The sequence below is a fragment of the Emydura macquarii genome, unplaced genomic scaffold (genome assembly GCF_026122565.2).
Source record: "Emydura macquarii macquarii isolate MOO-44397 ecotype Brisbane River unplaced genomic scaffold, CSIRO-AGI_Emac_v2 contig_794, whole genome shotgun sequence".
NCBI classification, from domain to species: Eukaryota; Metazoa; Chordata; order Testudines; family Chelidae; genus Emydura; species Emydura macquarii.
Window position 1 is genome coordinate 155,973 of NW_027130931.1, and position 23,224 is coordinate 179,196.

General features: G+C 39.8%; 1 protein-coding gene across 1 annotated transcript in view; it reads right to left on the reverse strand.

The window, feature by feature from the left end:
- The window catches only part of LOC137149633 (VPS10 domain-containing receptor SorCS2-like), a 152,669-nt gene extending 140,341 nt beyond the window's left edge, over nucleotides 1–12,328 (reverse strand). The window contains exons 1-3 of the mRNA XM_067543160.1: nucleotides 11,891–12,328; nucleotides 6,786–6,950; nucleotides 2,447–2,520 (exon numbers count right to left, since the gene is read on the reverse strand). Of these exons, the coding sequence (XP_067399261.1) occupies nucleotides 2,447–2,520; nucleotides 6,786–6,950; nucleotides 11,891–12,328 (677 nt within the window). The remainder of the gene's footprint in view (nucleotides 1–2,446; nucleotides 2,521–6,785; nucleotides 6,951–11,890) is intronic.
- Nucleotides 12,329–23,224: the final 10,896 nt, after the last annotated feature.

Here is a 23,224-nt window from a genome sequence, read left to right on the forward strand (position 1 = left end):
TTGAAATACTGTTACAGTCATCTATGATGAATGTGAAGAACAAGCTCTTGAATAAATAAGATTGTGTAGTAGTAAACATTATTTATCTAATTTAACCAAAATTTCAGCATTTGTAAACTGATTCTGTCTCATTAATTTAGGAAAAATCCCTATTCAGGAAATCACCTCAGTACATACTTAACTTTAAGCGTGTGCTTAAATCCCACTGAATTCCTGGATAGGCATGCTTTCCCTATCTTATCAGGGCCCAAGTTAGAGGAAATATCACCAGTTTGTTTGTTTTTTTAATATTCAGACAGAGTTAGCTTTAATTTCTATGATGTAATGTTCAAGTTTGTCATAACCTGAGCTAAATATACATAAAATCAGATAAGAAAACCATAATTTAACAAATGTGTAGAACGAGGAAGTTCTGATTTCTTTTATAATAGTTATTAAATTGTATTTCATAATAGTCAAGGATTATAACACACAAGATGGTAGAACTGCAAGCACATTTTAAATATTTTCTCTAATTAAAGACAGTGAGCCATAGCCCCTTCTGACTTGCACCCTGTGCAACCCCAATGAAGAAAATGGGGAATAAATCAGAGTAGAATTTGGCCCAGAATGTTGCTTCTAAATTTAAAAGTACAAGGTAGCTAAGACAGACTCAAAAGATTCTTCATAATGATGGATCTATCTTACCCAGAATTTCCCAGCTGGCATGAACTTTGAATGGAATTTAGCCATTTGTGGCACAAATATAATGGTGTAGACCTAAATGATCAGCCCTACTGTGTGATTGCTTGGGGTTGGGGGGAAAGGAGCTGGCATGCCCTCTCCCATGCAAGTGGAAATGGGGTCCACAAAAACTGACACAAGGGTAAGTAATCTATGCCAACAAACAGAATAAACTACTTCTCCCAGGACCATGGAGGAAGTGGAATCAGATCATGACTCAGACTCACAGCTTGCTTCCAGCCCTGCTTCTGGGGCAATGCATCTACACGCTGCCCTGTACTTGGGATGAATTGCCAGGTTGCAATCTGACCCTAATATTTCATATTTGTATTTATTATAATATCCTTGTATATTTTACGAAGAGTAACTTCCAAATAAGAAAATCAACAGAGACCCTGCTGGGTTGGCCAGGGTGAGTCTCCCTAGCGTCTCACTTGGAGAGCACCAAGTGAGAGAGTTGAGGCTCCAGCCAGGGCATGAACATCTACACTGATGTTTTTAGACCTGCAGCACAAACCACAAGCAGCTGAGTCCGAGAATCGTTGCGGTGAGTAATTTTTTGCTGTGTAGACATACCCTCACTCGTCTAATGAACCGGGAGGGGGATATGGCTTGAATCTCACACACACAGCAAGCTCACGCAGTAGTTGGGAAGGTAGTCAAAATTAGTTAAGTTCATTCTAGTGCAGGCCAGCAGCAGGCTAACTCCACACTTTTGAAAGCTATAGATGACTTGCCACGAGGATAAAGATACTCACACTGCAATGCAATTTATTCAGTTCAGAAATACCAAAGGAGCTACGACGATAAGATCTTTTGTGGAGACACCATGTCTTCCTATGTGGACAGACAGTGTCTAGCACTTTGTGGGTACAACTGGAATACAAAATAATAATAAATAATGCTAAAATGAGAATTGTATGACACTCTCTGTATCTGTTATATTAAAGCCCACATGTGGAAGGTGAGATTTTTTTAGATGGGTTTTCAGGAGATTTTTTTAGATGGGTTTTCAGTAGAATTCAGGTAATGGTCAAATATGAAATTTGACCACTTCCCCCACTGACCACAATTTTTCTTCTCTTTTTTGGCAGAAGAAGAAGGTTCATTTCCATCCTGGAACAAGTAACACATTTTCACAGATTGCCTCTAGGTAACTTTCATAGAACAGTGGCCACTTTTGTCCAACAGTTTTTTCTCCCTGCGAAAACAACCCATCATATTTGTGGGTAGACATCAAAAGTTTTGAGGTCAACACAAAATCATTCAACTTGTGCAAATTTGACAAAAACTTGATTTTTCACCTGCTTCCCTAGCAAGGCACATTTTCCTATACAGATGTAGCTAATATGCCAGATTCAGCCTTTAACTTTATAGATTTTTCACTCCAGATCAATAAATCAGCTTCTAGAGATCACTTTTATCTTTAAAATGAAGTGCAGTTGAGTGGACATTAAAATTCTCTCTAAACCAATGTCACCAGACCACAGTGCTGAAAACTCTTAAATTCGATTCATTAGAACTCCTTGCCTTAGTAAGTGTGAGTATGAATTTGCAAGATTGGACCCAGGTGAACAGAAGACTAGAATTGCCCTTGCAAAAGATGTCAAAAATTGTTTTATTATCCTTCCTCTTGCCTCAGGAAACACCTCGGATGATTAGAATCAGATACTTTTTCCTTTCATGTGTTCTTTGGAGACTAACAACAATGTATGTCTCTTACCAAAAAATATGGTCTTTTGACACTCGTTCCTGCAGAAGAATCCATTTTTTCCCCAAGTCAACTGACATATAGAGCTTCAAAGAAAAAGAAAAATATTAGCTGGTAGAGCACTGCTAACAATTTAAATGTTCAAAGACAATGGCTAACCAAGGGACTTTGAGATAAGCTTTTAAAATTACAGAATTCACATAAATCAAAATCAGTTCAAGTGACTTTCTACAATGCTTTTCAAAGCAACAACATTTGAATCTTTTCAATAGGTGAAACCAAGACAAACTTCCTTAAATTTTATATTTTCATATACATATGTATAAGAGTAAAACCCTCTGTCAATGAATTCTTGTTTCCCATAAAAACAATGCACAATTTCATTTTGGATCAGATTGTTGCTAACCCCACTGTGATAGTGCAGGAGAAAGAAGTTCAAGGGAACTTTTCCTCCTTTGGTTCTTCCCACACAGGGGCCAGCCAAGTACAAAATGCTCAAAGATTCAATTCTGCACAGCCTAAAATGCCTAATGGTCAGCACAGGCTTATATCTCATGGGAAGCCAATCAGATACTCAAGAGCTTTGCTGAATATGGATAGACTTAAGCACTTGCTTAACTGGGAGTCTAATAAACACAGAGACTGCTCCCTGATTGCACCCCATGGAGCAAATGCCACCTCAAAAAGGGTGAGATGGAGATGGTCGGGGATGGGCCATGACCTTTTCCCCCCTTCTCTGCACTGGTCACAGTTGATAACACTTGACTTCGTTTCTTTCCCCCCATTTCACTTCTAATTTCAGATATGAATGAGCTATTAATAACAAGAACACTGAGACAAGGTGTATGTCAGTAGCACAGATATAATTCTAATTCCATGACATGCTGCGATATGTAACACTATTCGTTCAAAGACTACCTCATTTCAATGAGCCATTTTTCTCTCTAGCTACAAATATCAAAGTAACCCCAGCGCAACTTTAAGAAGTCACATATACACAGACATCGAAGTCCCTTGTGTTTCTTGTTTCATTCAATTTATATTAGATGAAAATCATGGGGAAAGCTACTCCCTTTCAATGTAGGGCCTCATTTACCTGTTAAGGCACAGTCTGTGTTGCAGTGCATAGCCTCATAGGAAATACTCAGAAAGAAACTTGTTTGTAACAGGAGAGGCTCAAATGAAAGTAATGAGTTCATTAAGTACGTATTGAACTTTTATTACGAATATTATGTACTGTGATATTTACATATTTAAGAATGGAGGATTATGCACCTTTTCTTGATTATTTTTTGCAATAGAAATAAAATGAATGGCCAAACAACAATATTATCCAGCTATCGTGCTCTACAATAACCAAGCACAGTAACAGGGCCTGGTTCCATTGAAATGTGAAGTAAAGTGACCAGAATAGAAGATAACATTCACTATATTATGAATATTCATTAGTACAGTGTGTTGTTGTTTATGGTGTAAGTTATAGGCTATATTAGGCTGCATATATGACATAGGAAATGCATGATGTAATGGAAAAAGGAAAATAACATTCTGTCTATGAATTTGATGACAGCATCTCTAGAATACCATTCTTTATCAGACAGAAAGATAATAATAGAGAGAGTTCAGAGGAGATCAACAGTTGGTAAAGGAGCTAGCTGGAATGACTTGCTAAGGATTAGAAAAACGTAGAGGATGTATAGTTTGGCATACACATCCTATACAAATATGTAGAGGCTGGTCAAAAAAACCCTAAAAGAACACAAATCTGAAGAGTTTAAAACACCAAGAATGGAAGGCATATCTAGGAATAATGAGTGAGACCCCATTTCAGCAAGGTATTTAAGCATGTGTTTAACTTGAATTCAATAAGTCTACTCAACATGCTTAAATTTATGCACTTGCTAAAGTATCTTGCTGAATCAGGCCTAAATGAGAGAGGGCTCATCATGTGCTTTACTTTTGATTACCCAGGACAAAAATCAAACTTGAGATCAGATTTGTGATATAAAAGTTGTATTAATGGAATAAGTAAAACTTTCAGTTTCAGCAAATAGTTCTCAATTATTTTTTATTCTGTTAATTACCCAGCCTTGCACTAAATTAATGTAGTCACTTTTTATAAGGCCACAGAATACGTGACTTCAGGCTTTTAATTTTTTCCACCTTCACACTTATTTTCAAAGAAACAATTAAAATCTCCTGTGATCCCTGTCAAGTCTTCAAATTGAAATCAAGCATTTTTATTGTCTCAATGAACAACTGATTGATGTTCATTATTATTGTAGTAGCCAAAAAAAGAAAGTATAGATTTGAATAAGTAAATGGATTAAGCCAACCGCACTGACTAGATCTGTATTCATTTACAGAATGTCAGATAGAGATTGGAGCTTTATTTAAATCAAATACAAGGTACTGAGTAGAAGAACAATCCAGGTTTAGCTATATAAAGTAGGTACTAAATCAAGCCAGAAATCATGAGAACATTGAGATGCTCCAGGAGGTAGAGACTTCACAGATTGCTATTTGTTATATAGCTCAACACTGCATTCCTTGTACACTCAAAAATGCTATTGCAAGTAATGGCTTGGTTTGGAAGCTTCTTCTCAGTTTATCCAAATTATCTGAACTTTTTGGGTCTGCAAATTGGGCTGTAAAAATGAGAGTTTGCTCTCATGAGCTTTCTAATATGTGTATCCTTCATTCAGGGGAGAAATATAATTATAACTCTAGGATCCAGACTACGAGATCTTTTCAGGAGTATGTTACCTGTGGTGCCATGTATTTCAACACAAGGATTCCTTTTTTATGCCAAGTCTGAATTTTGCCCTCCATCTCTTCCTTTGCCTCTACCTCTGAATTTCTCTCTCCTTCTCTCAGTGGGCCAAATCCTGCAGTTCTTATTCAAAATTACACAGGTTAATCTCCCCTTCCAGCAAATAATAGCTTTTCTTACATACTTCTTGAGTAAAGACTGCACGATTTGGTCTATTATGTTCTTATAATTAACTACTTTAATTGTAAGATGGAAAGATCTATTAGATCACCTAATCCTTCTCCTGGCCAACACAGGATTGTTCCTCATTGCACATTTTCTAGTATTTTGTCCAGTCTAATTTTAATGGGCACTTCCACCACCTCCCTTGACAGATTATTCTACCAGAAACAAAAACCAAACTGAAAATAGAAATTTCCAAAATGAAGGCTTTTGTGCCGTATTTTTCCCACATAAAATTTTTTGCTGCTGTCAAATTTTCAAAACATTTCTATATGTTATTTAGGACCTAAAACTGAATTAACAAAACTAAGAAATCCACCATGACATATGCAAGGCAGACGAGATAGAAACAATCAAAGCTGTCATGTTTTCTTCTAAATGTAGCCCTGTCTGCAAATGGTGCAACAGCATGAACCACTGGTGATCCATCAGCAGAGCATAGCTTTAGATTCAATTCCTGAAGGGCAGCTCAATGAAACATCAGTAACATCAGTGCAATATTTGGCTGCAGAATGAACAACTTGCCCGCTTCTACCTTCATCACTTAAGCAAGATAAGCCCTCCAGAGGCTCTAATAAAACTTAAAGGAACTGACTCTGATCTAACTCAGTGTTGCACATATCAGGAGTAGGAATGCCAGTATAAACGTAGGGTAAATAAGATCAGAATCAGGACCACAATCTCTATGATTTGACAGCTTTAGCTCTGGTGCTATGAAAAGATTTTATATACATTTTTATTGGATTATGAGTTCAACTGCAGGTGTTTACATTAACACATCCAGAAAAATACCATAAATCTTTATAGTTTAAGTAGCAGTAATCCAGAACACGATTGAAAGGCTACAAATAACTTGAAATGACTTCTAAATCTGTATGCCGTGAATACTTCAAAGGGAGTATTCTTCTGCTTTTCTACAGATCTACTGATTCCATGGAATCTTAGTCTGTTGTGCACCTAAACAAACATTTATTTTATTTTATTAACCAAGAAAGCCAATATTTCAGCTCAGTTAACTTTCTACTACACTATAAATTAAAGAGCAATTGCTTGTGGCCAATTCCAAGGGAAAAATAAATTTCTGGGATTGAATTTAACTATAATTATATTGGAGGATAGATTATATTGCCAATATCAGTATCAACAAGATATGACAGAGAATGAAAATACTCTAAAAAGGACAATGGCATTTTGAGATTGATATAATTCACTGAAATTAAGAAAGCAGCATTTCAGAAACTGAGTGTTGCTTCCCCACAGGCAACTAATGTTATATAAACCTAATCAGCAAGTCATGACAGTTTCACTAAGTTAACACGAAACATCTTGTAGTGGTCAAGAACACCCGAACTTTACCTTGCCTTCCTTGGTGTAAGCAATCACCTTGTCCTCATCTTTTGGGTGAAAAACCAGGGTTTCCACAAAGAAGGTAATGGGCTGCTTTTGAAAAGTGGCTCCTTCATCTGTGCTCATGAAAAGGCTCTGGTCCCGGTCATTATGGGAAGAACTTACAAGAATTATCTACAAAAGAAAAAAGTAATACATATAAAAACATGGTTTCTGTATAAAGAATTTTTCATTGCCAATATCAGAAGCCAATGCAGCATTATTTCTGTTGCATAAATGTAGGAGATGGCAAGAATTAGGCCACACACTTCACAAGAACTCTGTGGTTGAGATTTTTAAAGCCATCTAAGTGTTTTGGACACCCAGTTTCCATTAATTTCCTAAGCAGGTGCCAGGCTCCATAAACTTTCTTTCAAATCAATTGAAGCTGATTGTACTAAGCACCTTATAGGTTTGTACCCAAAGTATCCACCTTATATCTCAAAGGTATTGAGTTTAATCCTGTTGCTTCTATTGTAGTCCTTGTCCCAGGATTCATAAAGCCACATGCAGGAGCTCCAGCTACTGAGGAAGAAGTAGTTCTAGTAATATGTTGTTTAACGTGACCATTTAAATAACTAACCCTTTTGTGTAGTGAAGCTATTTTTCTAAACATAGGGCTTGTTCAATCACTGCTGTACCTAAACTGAAGTTAATAGAGACTCACCAGGAATGAAACTGGTCTGTAACATCCTTATATGGCTGAACAGTCCTCTCTCTGTTGACATGTCTTGGATCAGATAGTAATCTCACTTCGATGCTTTGCAAAAATAAATGCCAGTCAATTATCTGTATTTCCTTTTTATCTCAGGATATTACTTTGACTCAAACCTAATAAAAGTTGCAGCTGCTGGGTGTCTGCTTGCGTGGACTTCATATCAGGATTTCAGTAACATAGAAATATTTTTGTTGCAGAATCTAATAAGAATCAAACTCCTTTCAGATTCTTCACCCTCAAAGCCTGCCCAAGTGTCATAGCATGGCTTTTGAATATGGCATTGTAATGTTCCATTTGTATTATGTCTCCATATCAAACATACTCGGTTTGTAAATGAAAAGATGATTTTATTAACTGCTAGCCCAATTTCAAAGTCCAGCTGGGTTCTTTCTGGCTCATACATCAACAACAATACACATTTTGCAATCAAAACAATTACAATACTCAGTTGATATCCGAGAATCTTGATCTCCCATAGCTGCGGCAGCTTGGCAGTGCTAACAGGAGCGATTGGCAGTCATCAGTGGAAGCAGAAATGAAAACTGATACACCCAGAGAGCAAGTCTATTGAGAACAATAGTACTATTTTTATTTAGTCACTTTTTGGGGTAGAACTGCAGTTTAAAAAATTTGGACTCCCTGGTATACTTGCAGCTTGACTGAACTTTTATTGCCTCTGTCCCTCAGCAAGAAATTTGTAAATAGATTATTTACTGGCCCGGATTCAATGGGATATATAAGTACACGCTTAACCTTAAGCATATGAGCATTCCCATTTACTTCTACACAGACAGTCAATGGGATTTTTCATGTGTTGAAAGTAAAAAATGAAGTGCTTTGCTGAACAGAGATGGACTTACATGCTTAAGTACTTCGCTGAATCAGGGGCCATTCTGTATACACTCCTAGGATCACACACTAATTCTTTTCCTCAGCTTATAACAAAACATTTCAACAATATGAGGCCAAATCCCACTTGCCTTATTCATGTGACTAGTCCATTGAAGCAAGGAGGATGTAGCCTGTAACCCATATAAGATTCAGGAATTTTTTATATTGTTTAATTTGATGATTTACATGGGAGTGTGAAAGATGCAATTTTTATGTGAATGTATAAGGGGAGGGGGCCTATATAAATGTTTGTTACCCCTCATTCTCATCACATCTTAAAGTCTTTTTCCTTTAGTTGTCAATAAACTCTTAAAAAAGCATTTTATGATTCCCTGTAAGGACACAATATTCAATTAAAATGTATTGGATTATATAAATTAAAGCAGCAATGGCCAAAGTGCAGTTCATGGGCCAAAGATAGTCCTAAAATAGTTCTACACCATATAATCACATCTCCTTGATCAAGATGGAGCACTGCATACCCGGACCAGTATTCTATATGGGTCACACTTCAGTTAAAGCTGAGTGCAGCTATAATGTGCTTCATTTTGTGTTTCATCAACTCTCTCATGGGTTGCTAAAGTAATCCTCAAATTGGCAATGTTTGGGTAAACCTCAATGAAAGTAACTGTAGACAGTGTCTGCTGATACCCAACTCATAATGATGATTATATCTATATATTATTTAAAAAGAAAGCAACAACCACCAAACTACACAGATTGCTCTCATTACATTCAAAATGAATTCCTAAATACAAAGTTGGGTGAACTAACATAGTAAGATACTAAGAGTCTGAAACATGATATTAGAATACGCCTATTCTCTCTCTCACACAAGAGAAAGTAAAGCTGTCATCTATATCATAAACATTCATTTGTTTTCAAGATAAGCTATTACTGTTTTGGATTATGTGTCAAACATTGATTTCCATAGGGGTATGTAGTAATTAAGAAAAATATTGTTAAAACAAAGAGTTATTTATAGATTTTATGAAGACCAGCAGACTTTTGTTCACCCCTTTGAACCTACTCTTGTAAAGCTGTCCACCAGGCTAGATCTTTGGCAGGTTTTAAACTAAACAATAACAAAACAGACAGATTATGCATTCTATATAAAAGATGTTGGAGGGCCAAAGTCAAAAGGGAAATGCTAAATTTGGTCACCTACAGGAATTGTTGTTCCAAACAACTGTCCTAAAATCTGATGGGAAATCTGGAAAATCTCAAGGCATCCTGGGGAAATGTCTACAGGAGTTAATGTTAACAGGGCAAATATCAGTTTCCATGGGCATGTAAAACGGTTACTAACCTTTCCATAACTGTTGTTCTTCGAGATGTGTTGCTCATGTCTATTCCCATGTAGGTGAGTGCATGCAGTGTGCTTCGTCGCAGGAAGCTTTTTCCTAGTGGTATGTGCTGGGTTGGCTCTAATGCCCCCTGGAGTGGCGCCTTCATGGCGCAGTATATAGGCAGCTGCCGCGCTGCCACTCCCACAGTTCCTTCTTTCCAGCTACTCTGACAGAGGCACAGGTGGGCTGGTTTTAGAATGGACATGAGCAACAAATCTCAAAGTACAATGGTTACAGAAAGGTTAGTAACCATTTTTTCTTTGAGTGCTTGCTCATGCCTATTCCCATGTAGGTGATTCCCAAGCCGTGAGTCAGGAGGAGGGATTGGAGGTCCACATTGATACGGACTGTAAGATTGCTTGTCCAAAGACAGCATCACTCCTTGCCTTTTGCATAATGGCGCAGTGTATAGTCAATGTCTGTATAGATGACCAGGTCGCCACCCTGCAGATGTCCAGAATGGGACCTGCACCACAAAAGCTGCTGACAAAGTTTGCAACCTCGTGGAATATGCTGTTTGATGAGGAGGCCATTTGCCAGATCATAGCATGTGCATATGCATGATGTAATACATGAGGAGATTCTCGGACTGGAACTGGGCCCCCTTTCATCCTTTCCGCAATTGCTACAAAGAGTTGAGTAGTCTTTCAAAATGGTTTTGTCCTCTCTGTAGAACGCCAAGGCATGCCTAACATCCATAGAGTGAAGCCTTTGTTCCTCTCTGGTAGTGTGTGGCTTTGGCTAAAAAACTAGGAGAAAAATATCCTGGCTACTGTGAAAGTTCTTTCTTAGGAAAGAAGGGCAGATATGGTCAAAGTCGCACCTTGTCCTTAAAGAAGTCAGTATATGGTGGTTCAGAGTTAAGGGCCCTGGACTTCCTGTACCAATGCTGCAAACTCCGCACTGGACTCTGATGGTAGGAGTTCTTTAAACTTAGACATGGCTGTCCAGGAATTAAAGTCATAGCGACTTAAGGGGGTCTGGTGGTTTGATATCCTCAACTGGAGGCCCCTCGTGGAATATATCTTCCTTCATAGCAGGTCCAATTTACTGGCCTCCCTAGCTTTGTGAGATGGACCTTGTTGCCCTTGCCTGTTGATAACTGGCTGTATCCATGACCAGGGATCCTGGAGGAGGGTGTGTGTACAAACACTTGTTCTCTTTCAGGGGTATGAAGTACTTTCGCTTTGTTGTGGACTGAAGGGATGCAGGAATTTGTGGCAAGGCCTTGATTGATTTAGAGATGGCCTCATTGAGGGGTAAGGCCACCCTTGTTAATCCAGGGGATGTCAATATGTCTACCAAGGCCAGGGAAGAGCCATCAATCTACTCCACCTTCAGGCCAAGGTTTTTGGCCATTCTCTTTAAGAGTTCCTGGAGAGCTTTGTAATCATCTTGTAATGGAGCTATGGACATACAGACCATGGCCTTGTCCAGGGAGGAGGACAAGGTGGTCAGGACAGGTTCTGGGCCTCCTTCAGTGTTGGTGAGTCCCCTGCCATCACCTCCGCCCCTGGCACTGAGCCCCTCTCGGATGGGAGTGGAGGTGATGCTTTCGTTTCAGAGGGCGCTGAATACAAACGACCTGTGTGGGAGCCTTGAAAGGCCTGGGTTGTCCACGGTGCCCACACTGGCCACTTAGGAGGCATCTGCCATTGGGTTGAGGGGCCATGCTGGCAGAATAGGCCTCTGGGATATCATCTCATATCTCTAGCCTCCTCGGTACTCGCTCCATCGTGACCCATACGATTCCTGCAGGGATACTGAATCAGAGGAGTCACTTCTAGGTGACCAGGGAGAAGCCAGGCCCCTTAGTGCCGGGTATCGGTGCCATGATGCTGAGCAGTGCCGCAACTGCAAGCGGTGCCATGACCCAGAGTGGTGTCGTGACGGTGAGTGATGCTGGGACTCTGGCCAGTGCCAGGATCATGATCTGTGCTGTATCAGCAATTGTTGTCGAGGCTTGTGAGGCTGGGCGAAATGGGGGTCGGCGCCTCGCCATCATCGCTGGCTTGCCCAAGGCCAGGGCCTGTCTCCATGAGGCAGCATCTTGCATTGGACCTGCCCCTTGTGGACAAAGGAGATGGAGGTGCTGGGAGGGTCAAGAGACTCCTCACTGCCTCATACACGTCAGGTGTTGATGGTGCTCCCAGAGTCAAATCTCCTTCATGGCTCATCGTCAGTGGGGAGTCCATGTGCACCGGACTCAATGGTTCCCCCTCTGGAGCCAGAGTCAATGGTGTTGGCTGGCTAACTGTCGGCTGGGAGTAGTCCGTTACAGGTCTCACTCTCTCCATGTTCTTCCTTTCTGGAGTGTGTCCCCGGTCCAATTTCTTCGACTTTTTCTTCAGTACCAGTGATGGGGAATGGTGCCACACCGGTGGTGCCAATTTTCTGGCTGCTGGAGAAGTGTTACCGTGCTGTGAAGACTTAGGCATCAGGGATACCTGACTCCTTTGCGGTTCTCTGATTGAAGCCAGTGCGCTCCTAACCAAGGAGGTGCTTGGTGCCAGGTCTAGTTGTTGCTCTGATGAAGGGTGAAATGCAGCCTCCATCAAGAGGAACTTTGATCTACTATCCCTGTCCTTTTTTGGTCCTGGGCTTGAAGTTCTTACAAATCCAGCACTTCGCCGGGATGTGTTCCTCTCCCAGGCACTTTAGGCACCTGTTGTGCGGGTCGCTTACCGGTATTTTCTTTGTGCAAGTCGCACACTGTTTGGGATCGAGGTATACCCTGGTGACCTGGACAGGCAATCCTCGCAGGGTGATGATCCTAAGTATCTAAATTAATCTAAGTTCACTTTACTTAACTATTTACACTCTATTAACTATTTACATGTAATTACGGGCACAATCACTGAGGTGTATCACTTGCAGAGCAAGAGAAGAACAACATTCCAACGACCGATGGAAAGAAGGAACTGAGGGCGCGGCAGGGGAGCAGCTGCCTATATACTGCACCATGAAGGCGCCACTCCAGGAGGCACCAGAGCTGACAGCATATGCCACTAGGAAAAACTTCCAGCGACAGTGCATGCAGTGCACATACACCTATATGGGAATGGACATGAGGAAGCACTCAAAGAAGAACTCCAGGTATTTGTGTAGGAATTATGACATATAGAAAGACTCTTGTATGGCTCCACCAAACACAGCACAAAACCCATGAGGGACACAAAGGTCTCATGCAGGGGCTTCCATAGGCCTGAAAAAGAGTCAGGGTATGATGCCACTTAAACTCAACTTCTATCTGTCCACAATTTTTGGTCATTTGAAGCATTGCTAACCCCAAGTGTCCAAATATCAAGCAGGCCCAAAAATGTTACGAGATTGGCTTTAAAATAATGAGAGTTTAAAAATAATCAACATGGGGCTCTTTTTGTGAGCTTGCTAATAGTTTTGAGCCATTCAGGTTCATGTTTTCAAGCTTTTTTTCTGAAAGAATGAGGGCTAGAGACTTTTTTAAATGAAAGCTGAGATTCTCTCTCTGAGATAACTTGCCTCCAGGAGCTGGATTTCAAGAAGAACACCAAATATCGTGAGACATTCAATAAAATTGCAAGAGCTGGTAATACTATGTCTGAAAGAGTTTTTTATATCCTTCATAGATAATGTTGGAGGGAACGATTTGGCCCAAAGCCCTTAGTCAAGTAGTATATACAACAGATGTCTCTCATGCTCTGACTGAAAAAGACCAGAAGTACTATCCTCTGCTTTTAGGAAGTGAGATATTTTATATTTTATTTATGAATGTTATGATCTGTGTTTCAATATTTTACACACACACCCACACACACACCCCCTCTGCTAGTATACTGGATATCCACATCACCACTCTGCTAGTATATAAAGACTCACATGCGCCCCATGACTAGTACACTGTTTATTGAGGGTGATATTCCAGATAAAATAGTGCACACTCATCAGGCACTTTCCACAACAAGTTTTGATTTTTTTTTTAAGTGGGACGAGTAGCAACGGATCTTCTCCTTAGCAAAAGATCTTGTGACTGCTGCATTAATATAACTGAGACATACTGCCAGGTGAGCTGAATCAAAGGGTGATTGCTGATGGCTTTAGCTTAAAATGCATAACTATTTGCTTGAATGCCCTTGGACCCAGAAATCAGAATAGATTTTAATCACTTCTAAACTTCAAATAAGCTTTTAACAACTTTTTTATAGCTTTTCATCATTCCCTTTGGAATCTTCTACTATTTCTCAGTGAAACTATAGAATTCTATTAAGTTATCTCTGACTTTTTCTCTTTCGCTTATGGCATCTAAATAAGTAACAAAGACACTTCCGTGTGTATTCATCTCTTGTTGTGCATGCATGACTCACATTAGCATTAATTGAAGTTATATAAGTGTTTCAAGGGAGAGAACCTGTCATTTAAATGGCTAGGCAAACTGTTAAGATAAAAGTATGGACTACAGTCACCGTCCTGGAGGCAGCAAAAAAAAGAGCTATAATGTAAGTGAAAAATACTAATATAATTGCTTGCATGCATAGTAAAAGATGTGTGCTGAAAGGTTTAGACTCTTTCAGGAAGAAGACTGAGAAAAAGAAATATAGAAGCAAAATTAACTTGGTAGTGATATTTCCCAGATCATCAACAAATAGCAGAAGATCAATTAAGCCTAAGTACACTATCTATCTATATGTCATAATGGATTGGCTTCTGTGTATGTGGAACTCTGCTGGATGGAATCAGAATTGATCAGCTGAGTGTTGTAGGCCCTAACAGGTAATGGAAATTCTCCTTAGCTTAGGCTGTAGAGGCTTGAGTTTATAAGAGCAGGAGGATCTGAGATTTTTCCCCATTACCACCACCTCCATGAAGCTCTGAATAGCTATGTGCAGCAAAGAGATGACTGGGAAATTTTAGCTGTAGATTTGGTGCATTCTCAAAGCTGTGCTGACATTAAAAGTGCCAGTAAACATAAGATAGGAGCCTCCCGATATAAAGGAAGAAGTAGAAGAACCCTTTTCCTGCACTCAAGGAAGCAGGAGTGTCTCATTGAAGAATCTAGTCAGAAGGTTCTCAAAAAGCTCTAGAGGGTTGGAGAAGGATAACGGGGTCTTGTGCCAAATGAATTTGGAATGCTTCAGGTAGCCGTCAAGTGGGAAAAGGAAATCTGTCATGATGAATTAAAGCACCCACTTTAATGATCATTTTAATATTGGCAACATTTTCTTGAGCTAATAAAGTAATACATCATGTGGCATTAAAAAAAATAGAACTGATAATCCCATTTTGAAACAGACTGGGCTATAGAAAGGACACTTCAAATGTACTGATCATTTGACTTGTCGCAGCAAAATATTTTAGGTAAAAAGGACCAAGAATGCTTATGTTAATCATAATTTTGGAATCCTATTGACCAATTAATAATACTTGACACTCAAGAAGCACCTGTAGCAAAAAGCCACTATAACCCCTTCCCATCTGTAGTTAGCTAGAATACTATATCTGTTTCTTTTACTGGCAAAGCTAACCAGGGGATCTCCACCAGGGGATCTTCACCAGAGTCACCTCCAATGGTGACTTACTACAGCATTCTACTAGGGATTCAAAGTGAAACCACCAGAAAGATACTACTGGTCTCAAATATGGTGGACTGGCTACTGTACAACATAAAGTGGGAAGAGCACTGCACAGTGCTGTAAAAAAGAGAAAACGGATAGGCCCTCCCTCAGAAAGCAATGCCCTGGTCTCTGCAATGGTGCATGTCCATTTGAGCAGAAGACCTGGAGGAGTGAATAACAAAGTGATTGATTAACTTGCTAATAATAATTATTTATGGCTCACGTTATGTTAGCAGCCAAGGAAGATTTACCTCACCAGAAGTGTGCTTGTTATTCAGTCACAGCAGTGACAGAGATGCATCCATCATACAATAGCAGTTTTCAGTAGCTAGGTCAGTCTTTGTTTGCTAAGATAAACACTATTCTTACTCACTTAAAAACCCAGCATATGTCTACCCAGATATGAGAGACAGAGGGGCATGTTAAGAAAAATGGGGAGATGCAGGGGAAGAACATTCCACATATAGGAGGCAGGATGAACTGAGCTGTACGAATGAGCTGGAACAGCTGCTTTGATTTTTAAACTATACTGTGGTTGTATATTAGAAGAAGGGATTCCTTAGTGGTTTGATTTTAAGGCTGAGACCTAGGAATTTCTGAGAACAATTCCCTGTTTTGTCAAAGATTCACTGTGTGATCTCAGGCACTTTGTTTAACGTCTCCATATCTCAGTTTCCCCAACTACACAGTGAAAATGATAATATGCATTTACTTACCTCTCAAGGGTATTATGATAAATTAATGTCTGGACAGTGCTTTGAAAAACTAATGGACTCTAATCTAATTGTTCTAAAGATGTTTATTAAACCATCCTTTCTTAGGTCAAAGCTGCCACTAAAATCAAGGTGTTAGTTAATACAGTCAGGAGTGCTGAATAGGGACCAGGGGACCAGGGTAGAAGTCCTATACTGTATTTCAGCACTCATTTCTGGCGGATAACGTAGCACCTGATTCAAAGCCCATTGAATTCTGTGGAAAGACTCCTACTGACTTTCCTGGGCTTTAAATCAGGCCTCTAATGATCAGGCTAAGATGGAGTGGCCGCCCCGCTTCCCTTCCCTACATCTGGTTAATGTGCAGTGCTGTGTCAACAGTGGCTTTTGTGGGAGAAAGGAGGAACTGGAGATTATTCTGGATTTGGTCCTAGCACCTGGCAGCCTTAAATGAACAAAAAGACTCCTCCCTCTTCCCCCAACAGAAAGAAAGAAAGAAAGAAAGAAAGAAAGGAAGGAAGGAAGCAAGCAAGCAAGCATATAAGGAAAAAATAATCTATAAAAACAGTTCATTAGCATTTCTACAGGTCAAAGCACAATAAATAAAAGTATTGGATCTCTTTAAGTTCTGATCCCAGAAAGACTTAACATACATGCCTAACTTTACACACAGAGTAGTTAGTCCCATTGAACTGTGGAAGGCTACTCACAATGTATAAAGTTAAGCATGTGTGTAATCATGGAAGTAGAGGCCCCAATCCTGCACATAATTACACACGTGCTTAAACTAATGCACTGTGGGTAGCCTTTCACAGTGCAATGGGACTACTCACAATGCGTAACATTAGGTATGGATGTTAAGTCCTTCTGGGATCAGCACTCAAATTTGCTAGATCCACTAATGCAACATCCTGTTACTACAACTACTGCTATTTACTACTTTTAATGAACCAGAGAGGGTTTCCTGATGGTATTTTTAGCCGGACTTCAGTAAAAAACATTTCATTTGCGTATATTTTGAGATACTTTGACAATGCATCTCTAGGACTCCTAATAGAACAAAACCCTACTCCATTCAAAATCTAAAAACTCAACACAAAATTTTATCTTAATGAGCATGTCTCAAAAAAACAAACAAACCCAAACAAACAAACAAAGTACAAGGATAAATCCATAACATCTGTGTTAGTGCTGCACTGTCTATTCTATGGCTTCAGCAATTGTTCTTAGCCGTAATTCCAGCTTTGATTCTCTATTCCCTCTCACAATACTCAAGAGAGAGAACAGTTAAGTAATATGAGGAATGATCATGAGGAATGATCTAAGGTCTTGCAATAATAGAGATTTCTGTTGTAAGTAGGGAGAGAGCTTTTGATGCATGCAGTTTTATAAATACAAAACCTGAAATGTTATAAAATTAAAAGAACTAATATTCTTTTGTGTTATAAATCAAGCTTGAAATATTTCAGTCTACTTTTGCTGGGTGAAATAAATAAAGCAAATCCTTTTTTTAAATATTTAAGACCTTTCCTACTAAGATGCTGAATGTTGCCTGTGAGGTGCTGAGCATCTTCAAGTCTTATTGAAGTTTTCCCATTAAAGTAAACTCCCATTGAAGTTGGAGGCTGTGGCTACAAAGTGCTGAGCACTCTGGCTTCAATCTAGAAAAGCATTTAAGAATGTGCTTAACTCTAAATTCACGAGCTGTTCCCCTGGGGTCAATTAAGTTCCATTAACAGGACATGGACAAAGTTAAACACAGATTAAGTGCCTTGCTGGACTGGGCAAGAGGGCACAATACTCTGAAGGATCCGGCCCTTAATGATGAAATAGCTTAAAACTACAGATTAAAGTGCATCCCATACCATACCATTGAGTATTGGAACTAGCTGTTCTTTGTAACAAAATAGGGATTTTGGCACTGTGTTTAACAGCTCATCAGCACTCGCAGACACATTCTCAACATTTTTCAAACGTAAATAACTAACTTGTCTATTTTTGTTGTTTTTTTGCAATTTACATTATTTATGTGTTATTAGATGTGCTCAGTTGATGCAGAAATTACTCTAGCTCGAGGTTCCAATTGTAAATGAGATGTTGTTTCTCAGAGGGCATTCATAAAACACACAAAATGGACTGCCAGGGGTTATGATTTTTATCTCAGATGGCATGAAAGACCTGATAACTCATGAGTGGCACAGCTGAAATGAGTTATGGGCCTCTTACTCCCATCCTGGTGAAAAACAATATCTTAAGAATCAACCCAAGATAATTCGAAGCAGAGAGAGGAATAAAATGCCTTGCAGGTACCAGCTTTATCTTGCAGGTTTTCCCCTATAGGTGTCCTTAAATAACCCCTCACAAGCCTGAATGTTATTAATGCATTTGTATCAGTTGTTTTAAGTTAACAAGAGCTAGAAAACTGGCTCATGTTTGTTCATTGAATTTGCTAAGTGCCCACAGGCGCTCACACACACATGTGATATTTATAGTCCTAGATATGGTTATCGTTACACTTTAGGTGTGGCACAGCTTTTTCTAGAGCTCTGAGTTTCAAATCTATAGAGTTTTTTGAGGTTTTCTTGAGGGCTTGCTTGCAAATTTTTAAGTATCACAGATAAATCTCAGGAGATACATTCCAGAACAGTAGCTGATTTCCATGTGAACTGTGAATAGGGAATGTCATTTGTATAAGGTGGGAATGTAAGAAGTGCTCCTGAGAAATCTACTGGACTGATCATATAAAATCAGGACAAAAATCAAAGGCCATTTTAAACATTCCTTGTAGGGCTAATGGAAACCATGTACAGCAGTTTAGTTAGTCATTCTGAATGTGGCACTACTAGCTGTGCTATTTGTACCAACAGTGTGCTAGACACTTATAATGTTCAGTGAACCTTACAGGGCTCAAGGTGCTAAAATGAGCGGGTAACCAGCAGGAATGGTAACACATGGAGTGTGCTGGAGAGAAAATGAACATCTAAGTGGCACACCCAGTCAACCCAGCAAAGCAGGCAAGCACATGCTTAACTTTAAGCACAGCTTTAAAGTGTTTTAGGAGCTTATGGTATGTCTACGCTGCAATACAACACCTGCAGCTGGCCTGTATCAGCTGGCGTGGGCTGCAGGACTATGCAAGTGCAATGTAGACATTCGGGCCCAGGCTGGATCCTGAGCTCTGGGACTAAAGCCTGAACTCCAGGACCCTCCCCACACACGGGGTCTCAGGGCTCAGACTCCTGCTCAAGCCCAAATGTCTACACTGCCATTTCACAGCCCCACACCCAAACCCTGCAACCCCTTGTCAGCTGACTTGGGCCAGCTGCAGTGTTTTACAGCAGCGAAGATAGGCCCTTGGAATCTAGATAACTAACTTTATTTTACATGGGTATCCGTGCTGGACTAAACTTGCGTGTTTCTACAGCGTCATGTTATGAGTCACAGAAACACTGCAATGTACATGGGTAGAAGAAAAACAGAAAAGTTCTTTGGTTCTCTTCGAGGTCAAACTCTGGCATGGCTACTGCAAGCTGTGTGAGTGAAAGGCTGTACCGAAGGAAGTATTGGTATATAATTTATGTTCCTAAAAATTGCAAAATCTTAAATTATCCTGTTATGCGGGGTAAAATATACATATTATCTCAGCTGGTTTCCTTCAAAATGCAAGAACTAAATTGAATAGTCTTCCCAGGTTTATTCTAAGTCAACAGTTTCATTAGTAATGGCAGTACTGTCAATTCCTATCACATATGGGGAATGTTCTATAACCAGGTTTTATACTTCCCATACAATACGGACATCCTGCATGACTTGAAGAAACAATTCAAATTAAATTGCACAATGGAAATGGGCAAATTTCTCTTTCTGTATTTGGAAAGAAAGACTGAGGAAGACCTAATATCACCACAATAGGTTATGATTTCCCAGATGGAGCGGGTGGACATTGATCTTTTAAGTTTGTTTTCTTTACACATTATTATAATTCAAGAAGTTGCTTTACAGATCCCACCTTCCGCCGCCAGTTAAATGTATATATTTTCTGCCTAATAACATCAAAAAGCACAACAACAGTGTTTTCCAAGCAGGCTATTGCATGCAGAACAGATGACTGCATATGTGCCTTAATCTAATCTAATGAAGGGACACAACAAACAGTCCCCACTTATTGGCCTTAAATCTGTTGGCAGCAAAGACAGCACTAGACTCTAAGGGGAATTACATGAATAGTAATTAGTTTAACATACAAGGAATAGAGAGAAGACAGGAAGGAAAGAAAGGCAGTTTCCATGGTTAAATATCTAGCATATGGGTACTGAACAAGGTCTCAGTGTCTTTATGCTGGGGAACCAATTGTTTTTGCTCTCTTAGCTGGGGGCCATATTGTCACTCCATCTTTGCAGAATACAATTAACTCTCATTAAAATATCCTGGAGTAAGCTTCAGGAAGATTCTGCTCTTCTCCTTGCCAGTCTCTAGGAAGTGCTGCTTGGGGAAATCTAATGTATTTTATGTTTTATAATCATTTGAGTTTTGTGATGTGTCCTAAGTGTACCCTTTCTCCTGCCCGCCCCCACCACCTAAGTGGTCACTATTATGTAGGAAAAGCCAGTCCCATCTACCAGGAGTCTTATACATTTTATTTGCTCACATATTTGGATTCTTGGACCAGCTCTCTCCTGAAAGGTACAGAAAAGTCCAAAAAAGGTAGCTGGAACTGGGAAGAAACCTGACTGGGATTTTGAGAGCATCTCAGTAAGTACCTACTTCTATAGGAACCTATATGATGGTCTAGCTCTAGCTCTCGCTAAAGATTACGCAGCCCTTCTCCTCTAAAATATAGGGTAACATACGCACCATAAGAAAAGAGCTGCCTTAAGCCTGTATTATGTAATGCACAGCTGATTGCGTGGTTTATTGGGGCACCAAAAGCATGCCTTGAAAATATAATTACAAATATAATTGTTAATTTCCACTTGAATTAAGCTACATGTTTCTTATGTAGGTTACAAAGCTTAATTATAAAAGCTCTTTCTAGTGAAATATTTCCCTTATCTTTGATAACCAGTCGAAATGGACTGGAAAAAAGCCCTTAAAGAGCAGAAAGAAAATGTCTTTTAAAGTAATTTTTGGTCCCATCAGGCTGAATCTCATTAATAAAGAAAGGACTTCACTGAATAATAGAGCTTTTACATTTAACAGCATTCAGTGCTGCTGTGCCTGATTCTAGCCGGACTGTAGATAGCAAACCTTTCATAGATTCACAGATTGCAAGGCCAGAAGGGACTGTTGTGTTCATCTAGTCTGACCTCCCATCTAACACAGGTCATAGAACTTCTCCAAAATAATTCCTAGAGCACGTTTTTTAGATCAGGAGTCAGGACTGTGCAGCTCTGAAGTGCCCACTTTTTATAAAGGTAGGTTTTTAGAAAACCTACAACCCTGCCAGGATAAGTTATGTTGTATGTTATGAGTCTCTCCATGTTCAGCTACGGCTGTATTGATTAGAGCTGGACGCAAAAAAGTGTTGTCAATATTTTCAACAAAAATGTTTGTTTCCTCAAAACAGAAACGTTTCATGTAAATGTATCAATGTCAACAAGGTTTTGCTGAAAGTGTTTCTCAGGTTGGGGGGAGGAGGGGAGAGGAGGAGGAGAAGAGACAGCACACTCCATTTGGAGATGTTTTTGTTTGTATAATTAAATATTCATTGTGCCATTCACCTCAGATGTGGAGGACCCAGGTTTAAGGCCTTACTCTGAATTAGGCACACCAGGGACTTGAACCTGGATGTCTTACTCCTAGTGAGTGTCCAAACCACTGGACTATTGAGGGGTGGGCCTCTCTGTGTCAAATACATAGTCCATCATTGCTAAGGGCTGTATTCCCCCTCCTCCCCCCAACACAATACCTTAAGATATGATTTCTTATTTTGGATCACATTTTAATGCCAAAAAAAAAAAAAAGCAAGCAAGTAGGAAAACAAGAAATAAATCCCCTCACTCCAGTTTTTTAACTAAAATTTTGTTTTGGTAAAAAGTTTCCAATCATCTCTTGTTTGTTTTTTAAAAAAGTAATTTTGTTTTGAAATTACAGCAAATTTTTGGCCCTGCCCTTTGCTCCTCCTACATGTAGAAGGTTCCTGGCTCCCCACAGCGGCCTGGGCTCCCTGGGCAGCTCTTACTATGGCCTGGCTCCAGCTTTTGGCCTGGCCAAGGGGCAGGGCCTTGGGGGGAAGAGGAGGAGTGAGGGACGGGACCACATGGTGAGGGGGAGCTAAGACCCACCTCACATCCCATCCCCCACTGGAAAAAGGCTGATGCCACCCCTGAGCTTCAGGCAGGTGCAGAGCAGTGCCACAGGGAATCTGGGACAAATGCTGTCCTGGAGTCATTCAGCCTGGGACCAGGACTTGAATTCTGCACTTCAGGACTGTCCCACCCAATTCGGGATGAGTGTTCACCCTACAGGAGAATGACTTAATTAATGATTGCAAGGCACTCAGGTACTACAGGAATGAAGGCAATGGAAGTACCAAAACAGATACAGGTAAATGCTAACATATATTGACAGAGCAATGTGAGGCAAGGGGCACCCCCAGAATTTTTTCACATTACACCCTAGCCTGACCAATTCTCTTAGTGAAAAACTAAACTAAGACAAGCAACTATTGCTCATATGGAAGTAAATATTAATCAAGCATTTAAACCAGCATTTTTTTTATCATTCCAAGTTACTTTGCAAGAAGGTGGTTTTTATTAAGCTCTTCATTGATTCACAGCCTTTTAGGCCAGAAGGGACCATCAGATCATCCAGTCAGACCACCTATATATTACAGGCCATTTAAGTTCACCCAATTAACCCTGTATTGATGTTTATAGCTAAGATTTGGATATTGCCTAGTAATGCCAGTGTCTTAGAGTTTAACTTTATACGGGGGAAAAAGTCTGATTCAATCCAAGGCTGACATCTAATCTCAAATATGCAGATGTTCACATCTCTTGTTAAAATCAGCTGTTGTGCTGGCACGCACATGCCCAGTAGAAAAAAGAATAGGGAATTGAATATCTTCACCTCTGAATCAAACAAGCAGTCTTAAAAAAGCCCATGTTAGTCATAAGGAATAAAAATAAGCCACCTCATGTAGTGA